The 8,226-nt window shown below is 32.8% G+C and overlaps 1 protein-coding gene across 1 annotated transcript in view; it reads right to left on the bottom strand.

The window, feature by feature from the left end:
• LOC106871310 (trafficking protein particle complex subunit 11) overlaps positions 1-8,226 on the bottom strand; it is a 76,437-nt gene that overhangs the window by 3,409 nt on the left and 64,802 nt on the right. The window contains exons 26-30 of the mRNA XM_014917694.2: positions 7,009-7,116; positions 5,819-5,870; positions 4,951-5,056; positions 3,182-3,416; positions 999-1,184 (exon numbers count right to left, since the gene is read on the bottom strand). Of these exons, the coding sequence (XP_014773180.1) occupies positions 999-1,184; positions 3,182-3,416; positions 4,951-5,056; positions 5,819-5,870; positions 7,009-7,116 (687 nt within the window). The remainder of the gene's footprint in view (positions 1-998; positions 1,185-3,181; positions 3,417-4,950; positions 5,057-5,818; positions 5,871-7,008; positions 7,117-8,226) is intronic.

The raw sequence follows: 8,226 nt of genomic DNA, 5'->3' as shown, positions 1-8,226 counted from the left end.
ATATATATATATTTTGTTTTGCAAGATTTTTGAACATGTATTAACAGAGGATATAGATAATACAGGCACTCCCCATACACACACATGCACTTACAAAACATAGACACACATAAGAAAGAAGAAAGCAAAGAACCACTGATGAGGTCGCAAAAGTGTGACAAAAGAACTCTGGCCGAAATATGATTAATGTAATGTAATGTAATATAAAGCTGAAGCAAATTAACACCAAATATACAGTGCGTGTGTTTTTATTGGCTTTTATTGGCTAAACTGGCAATATGACCATCCCCAAGTACAACAACATATATATATATGCTTGCATGGGTTTGCTTGAGTTTGTTGAGGTAGATTTTCTAGTCAGATGTCCTTCCCTCTTATTTATTGCCAAGTAAAGTAACATTTCCTCATGGGCAGACATGGAAGATTGGAAACAAACATCACCACTTTTATGATAGTGACATTCACTTACAACTATCAAGTAATGTTACAAAGCTTTGGTTGACCCAGGTTTATTGTAGAAAGCATTTGCCCAATGTGCCATACAATGAGACTGAACCCAAAACAATGTGGTTCAGAAACAAACTTCTTAACCACACAATTGTATCATACTTGAGAGATAATATCAAAAAATTATTATTCAATAAGTGTGTGTGTGTATAAAACAAACATCCCCTATTTTATGGATGCACCAATCTCCTGAAAATCTTGCTGTAATGTAGAACTCTTTAAAGCAAGACCTACTTTCTCTTTGATCTCAATGTAGCATGGAATCAATGGGAAAATAGGCTTATTAGTACAATACTTAAAAGGAAGGGAAAAAGCATTTGATGTTTCAGATGCTAGTCCTTCATCAGGAAAAAAAAAAAAGATAAAAGTTTAGGGGCCAGGTGGGAATGTAGTTCTATGGGGAGATAAAACAAATGTTTTGATGTGCAATGTAAAAAAATCCTTTTAAAGAGCTATAACAACCATTGAAATAAAATTAATAAGAGATTTACCTTAATAAATATATGAGAAGGTATTAACTTCTGTAGCACTTCATCCATACTGTCTCCGGCAGCCGTACCACCACCTCCTTGACTTAGGTTTAAATGAAGTTTAGGAAGGCTCACATGACCAGGAATTAAAGGAAACAAGTTATAGGTCAACTGATACTGACCAATAGGAGGGATACGAAAATGTATCTGAAATATTTAAAAAAAAAAAAATGTAGATGAAAAGTAATAAAAATTACAAGCATGCATTTAATGTATACCACATCAACCATTCTGATAAAAAAAAAAAATTAAAAGAAATATTTGGACTAATATTAACTAAAATATTAACTTATGAAATCAGAATCGTACTTGCAACTCATGTGGTCAATTTTTAGATGTATTTGGTGATACTAAACTACTATAAACTCAAATAACTACACTAACTACCAATACTAAGTACTGCAGCCATTCAAATTGTTATAGTAGTCAATATCATAGCCACCAATACTAAGAATTATAGCCACTACAAATAGTAACTGTTATACAAATAGTCATTAAAAAAGTATAATAGTTATCAATAATAACCATAGTTACCAATGAGTGAGCTTGTATGTGGTCACCTCCTTTATTAGAAACCCTGATCTGCCATTGAAACTGCCATTGATTCTATGATACAAGTTCCAGTTTTAAAGTGGTCTAAATTAAAATCTTCCATGAAAATTTCATGTTAATTAATGCTCCAAACACTAGCTTCATAATCAGTTATTGTAATAAATTCTTTGCTGCTCTCAAAATACATTGAAACAAAGGTAGTGTATTTCAACATAGGGTAAAGGATAAAACCCCCATTGGTCATGAATGACCATGGGATTGCACCAAGAAAGTTCCCCTTCCAAGGCATAAGTCTGGACAAGGTTGTTTATGGAAGATCAGCAGTCGCCCATGCATACCAGCATTCCCTCTCCACGCCACCAGTGTTATCCAAGGGAAAGGAAAAGGCCAATACAGCTTGGCACCGGCGACATCGTATCTCATTTCTACAGCTGAGTGAACTGGAGCAACATAAAATAGTGTCTTGCTCAAGAACACAACACGCAGCCCAGTCTGGATTCGAACTCACAACCTCATGATTGTGAGCCTGATGCTCTAACCACTGAGCCATGTGCCTTCACATTTTTTTTTATTTCAACATAAATATTGTATCAAAAGGATCAACTCTAACTCCATCATTTAAAAAAAAAAAGAAGTATGCATTAATTATTGTAGTCTGATATATTCCTAAAATAATGATAGCTATAACATAAATTGTTTCTGATGATAAGCTTGTTCAACCAAGATTAATCTGGAACTAAATAAAACAGCAAAAACACTATAACAGTTAGCAAATACCAACTAGTATATCTATAAACACTGTTATAGCTGCTAATAACCACTTAATATAACCACTGATAATTACTATAACATCTATTATAGCCATTTATCTACAAGAAATAGCAGTTGAAAGTTCCTCAAATTACATTCTTCTTTTCAATCATTTTTTTTTTTCATGAATAACCATGCTGAAAAGAATGTGAACTTGCTAGCTTTAGCAGTTTCTGGTATGTCGCAACGGACACTTAACACTGCAAGCTTAAACATATTTGCTGTCATGTGACTCAAACCACTGGTTGTGTGAGCTGTAGTATTAAAGATTCATATCACTGGGCTAAGCAAACTCTCAGACTAACTTTATATTTTTGGAAGGGGATTTTATAGATAATAAAAAAAATAAGTCAATTTAGGCGCAGGAGTGGCTGTGTGGTAAGTAGCTTGCTTACCAACCACCTGGTTCCGGGTTCAGTCCCACTGCGTGGCACCTTGGGCAAGTGTCTTCTACTATAGCCTTGGGCCGACCAAAGCCTTGTGAGTGGATTTGGTGGACGGAAACTGAAAGAAGCCCGTTGTATATATGTATATATATATATGTGTGTGTGTACCTGTGTTTGTCTCCCCAACATTGCTTGACAACCGATGCTGGTGTGTTTAGGTCCCCGTAACTTAACGGTTCAGCAAAAAGAGACCAATAGAATAAGTACTAGGCTTACAAAGAATAAGTCCTGGGGTCGATTTGATTCGACTAAAGGCAGTGCTCCAGCATGGCCGCAGTCAAATGACTGAAACAAGTAAAAGAATAAAAGAATAAAAGAATTGTTTGCATAACAAACCTGTTTATTTCCTGAGAACATAAAGCTGTCACTAGGTTCCATGACGGCTTCTAATTCTTGCATTAAAGAAGTTTTGTTATGGATTTCATAAATCAGAGGGAGCAAAGTTTTTACACTACCAAAAGCTGGTAAATGGAGGCCAACAGATATCGGAATGCATTCAATGTTCAAAGCTGGTAGTGGAAAGACTGTGCTTACATATGGACTCAACATACCATCATCATTTTCGGTTTTCCTACAAATGATGACAAAAGAAAAAAATTGTTAACATAAAGGACTTAATATATTTATGCTTTTAAAGTCTCTTAAATTACTATAAATTTCTAATACACTTCAAACTTATCAATTAAAATGAAAAGATTAAAACATTCGATGTAGAAAAGAGTAAAACAAATAAGAAAATAGATTGCTTCTAATTTTGGCACAAGATATCATCAACAACATTTAACATCCCATTTTCCATGCTGGCATGGGTTGGATGGTTCAACATGAACTCATGAACCAAATATCTGTGCTGAGTTCCAATGTCAGTACTAGAATAGCTTCTACATCTCAATGCTCTTTCTAATGCCAACCACTTTATAGATTGTACTGGGTGCTTTTTTTCAAGGCACCAGCATTAGTGAGGCTACCAAGTAACTTGCAAGATAAGATCTCTCAACTGAGTAGTGGTGATGGTGGTGGTAGGTAGTATTAATTGATATGAAAGTATGATAGAGACACAGGAACAGGTGTTTTAACAGAATATAAAATTAGAGATAAATACTATTCTAATAGTAGAAGATTACAAGAACGTTGCATGAATGTTCAATTTAGCAATGGTTATATGCAAAAATTTAATTTTTATAAAAATTTGGTTCTGCTATTAACACAGGATTTTTTAAAACATATTTTCTGTAATTTTATTAGTTAGCTTTATTAATAATAGTTAATATGTTTCAACATATCTGACCTGTAAAAAAGGTGCAAAATCATTTCAGAACAAAAGTTAGAATTTTTCTCCAGAGCAAAACCACAGTGAAAATGTCCGTTTTATATGTTAAATATGTCCCAAATATATTTGAACTGATTTGAAAGTTTGTTTATTTCATAGCACAACATGTGTCAACCAAATATTTTATTCCAGCCACCAGGCTGCAGTACAATGTGAGTATGTAATTTCTGTTGATTTCTTATAAGAAAGCGAAAGTTTTCAGACATTTTGGAGTTCTCCATCTTGGTATCTAATTCTGATGAGAACATAAGCAGCTTGAGCATGGAGGCACATGGCTTAGTGGTTAGAGTATTTGGCTTGCAATCATAAGGTTGTGAGTTTGATTCCATGCAGCATGTTGTGTCCTTGAGCAAGACACATTATTTCACTTTATTGCTCCAGTCCACTCAGCTAGCAAAAATGAGTTGTACCTGTATTTCAAAAGGTCAACTTTATCACATTCTGTGTCACACTGAGTCTCCCTGAGAACTACATTAAGAGTATGCATGTATGTGGAGCGCTCAGCCACTTGCTCATTAATTTCTTGAGTAGGTTGCTTGGACCCACTTGAGCCCTTGTCGTTGTAACTGATGGAGTGCCAGTTTTTTTTATAAGTAGCTTGAAATGCATGTATTAGTCTATAGGGACTGCTCTGAAATGAGTGGTGTATTACACTTTTTGCTTAAAGTGTGAATCTTTCTCTATGACATGTCACAGAGAAAATGGGCTTTTTACAGGTCAAATATGTCCCAAACTGAACATAAGGTTTGTTAAAAAAAATCATAGATTTACATACCGCCTCCAATGTAACTTATATGAACCTAAGGGAACAGTCGAAGGTGTTTTAACAGATATTTGTAAACAAATACATTCAGTTGCGCATTCGTTTCGGGCAATTACCACTGGTAAGTAGAAGAAATATAAAGAGAAAACAAAAATAAAATTTAAACTGAAAATAACTAAAAACAGCTTCTTTTAAAAATATTTTATGATTAGTAAAAGAAGTGTAATTGAATTTGAATAGAGTGCAAAAACAAGATGGAATATAATAAATATTAATGCAACCATAACATTATATGTCAAAACATGCCATTTAACTTCTTGTATCAGCATGCTTAACACTGGGGGGAATAAATAGAAAAAAAAAAAAAAAAATTAAAACCGCAACTTGAACTTGAATTAAAATTCTTTAAAAGCTAATTATTTTTTTTTATCATTGGATTTCAGTTTGAAGGTGAATTTAGAATATTTTACAAGTTTTACATAGTAGTTTATGACATGTTTCATTTATGAAATTTCAAACTGCAAAAAAATTATCTTACAATGAAGTTTAACCCTTTAGCATTTAAACCAGCCATATCTAGCCCAAATACTCTACCAGCTTTATGTTTGAACAAGCTAGATCAAATCTCTCACACCTACCCTATGCTGTCATTCTAAAAATGAAACCACAGTGAAATCTTAAAGCTATGTGATAATGCATGATTAATTCAAAACAATGTGAATAAATAAGTATTATATTTGTAAGAATAATATGAATGCTAAACTGTTAAATATTTATTAAAAAATATTTATAAAAAAAAAGGATAGATATCCAATATGTTCTGTTCAAGATAAACTTAACAAAAATACATAAAAGCAGATCAATATTCCTTAGATTTTACCATTTTTCAGCTGTGATTCATACTCCTCATCTTCATGTTTTATGATTGGTTTCTGGGGAAAAAAATAGATACAATGAATAAATATGGAATAAGTGTGGATGTGCAGTTAAGAAGTTTTGCTTGGCAACCACATGATTTGGGGTTCAGTTCCAATGAGTGGTACTTTGAGCAAGTGACTTCTGAAAGAAGCCTGTCATGTGTGTGTGTGTGTGTGTGTGTGTGTGTGTGTGTTAGTGTCACCATCATATAAATTGTAGTTTTCATTTCCAATATTCTGCAAAAACATGTCTGGCCTTGGAGAAATATTACTTTGCCTGGAAATGTGTAAGGTTGGCAAAAGGAAGGGTATCTGACAATAGGAAATCTCTCTTAATAAACTCCATTAAACCCATGCAAGCATGAAAAAATGGATGTTAAAACAAGGACAGGGATGATGATGATGTTCTAACAGATTTCTTTCAGTAGGTGAAGAATTTGGGTTTCACAATCACATAGTTGCCAGTTCAATTTCATTCCATGGAATCTTAAATAAATATATCTATGAGCTTTGTAAGTGTGAAATTGTACTACAACTTTGTGAGTAGAATTTGGTAGTGAAAGCTTGTTGTATTTTTATTGATCTATATAGTTCACTGACAGATGTAGACAGCAATGAGAAAAATTATAAATCTTTGATCAAAATTCCCTTTTGATATTTGTTCTGTCTGAGTTACACAGACAATTCCCTACTGCTGCCATCGTAGTAAGTGTAATAATCCAGTGATTGTACTGCTAAAGACTATTTTTATTTTAAGATGGTATAGTGTGATTTGAGGGAAGTTGGGTTGCTATTTGAAGCAGATAAAGTGACCATGTAGAGGCTTCATCACTGGAGATAAGATGGTCACTTAACGCCAAATCTAAAGCCCCTATTGATTTTGCTAGAATTAATAATATCTAACAGAAAACGTAAGGCTAGGAATTTGGGTGGTTGAAGGGAACAGTTGATTATATCAACCCCAGTAAGATGATTGATACTTTATCAACTCCAGAAGGATGAAAAGCAAAGTTGACATCAGTGGAGTTTGAACTCAAAATATAAAGAGCTGGAACAGATATGGCAAAGCAAGCATTTGTTCCCCTTCTCTAATGATTTTGTCAATACCCTGCCCTGAAAAGTGTTATAAATTTATAAATGAAACATATCTTACTAATAGTAATTCACTGGTCTCAATTTCTACAGGCCATGTAGATGTGCAATGTAACTCCTGAATGATGAGGAAGTGCTCTCCAGAATACACTGATTCAATATGTTCAAACTGAAAAATTAAATTAAATTTGTATAAATAGGTTTTTAAAATTTCATCTTTAGGAAGAGAAATTGATTGATAAGATCTATAAACAACACTCATCTGTTGTTATTTGTCTATATTTCACTTTTTGTTTTTCTAAAGCTTTGTTATGCCCCCACCCACCACCAATATTTTTTGCTAAATGCTTGGTCTTGCATTTTTAACTGTTGTTACAGTCTTCTTGATGGATGTACATCGAAAAGAAAATAATGTATATACCTATTGAGAAGGCTACAAATAAAATATTTTGCAGTGAAAAATATTTTGGGCAACATAAACAAACAAGCTGTCTTGAAAAAGAAAGAGAAATGAAATATAGACAAACAACAACCGCTGAGTATGTTTGTACAATCCAACAATCATGGCCCTTCCCAAATATAACAATATGTTGGATTGCTAACAGCTTAGAACCAAGGATACTATGCTTACAATAAATATATTAATAATTAATTTCCTAATGAAATGGAAAAAAAAACATTGAAGTATTTAAATTGATTTAAAGTAATAATAGCAACAGCATCCTCATTGCTATTATTGATACAGTTTTCAACACATGGTTTCAAATCAAAACTCTTGCAAAACAATTTCAAACCTGGGGGCTAATGCAGTTTTGCACCTCTCCTTGAAAAATGCATTTTTTTGAAAATATTTTTTCAGATTCCTACATTTTAGATGTTGGAGATTACGAATATGCAAAAAAAAAATAATTAAAAAAAAAAATTTCATCCCACCTCTTTCACTCCCCACCCCAATTAAAATTTTTGATTTTGTTTACTTTAAAGAGAAAGCGAATTGATGAACATATGCAAATCAAAATTAAATACAGACAAAAACATTAAAGTGAAAAGAATTTGCATTTTACTTTGGTTTGCTTTAAACAATCGTAAATAATAAATTAATGTAAATTAAATATACACCATTTGATGAGAAACAATGTTTAATAATTAATGTTATAAAGTTTAATAAGGGGCTCAAATTTCACCCCTCCCCATATAAATTTCGAACTTCATCCATTTATTTATCTGTCTATCTATTTATCCCTGTCCATTTATTTATAAAATATATTTGTCAACTAAA

The sequence above is a fragment of the Octopus bimaculoides genome, chromosome 16 (genome assembly GCF_001194135.2).
Source record: "Octopus bimaculoides isolate UCB-OBI-ISO-001 chromosome 16, ASM119413v2, whole genome shotgun sequence".
Lineage (NCBI taxonomy): Eukaryota > Metazoa > Mollusca > Cephalopoda > Octopoda > Octopodidae > Octopus > Octopus bimaculoides.
The sequence above is the reverse complement of the archived record's forward strand: the minus strand, read 5'-3'. Positions and strand labels throughout refer to the sequence as shown.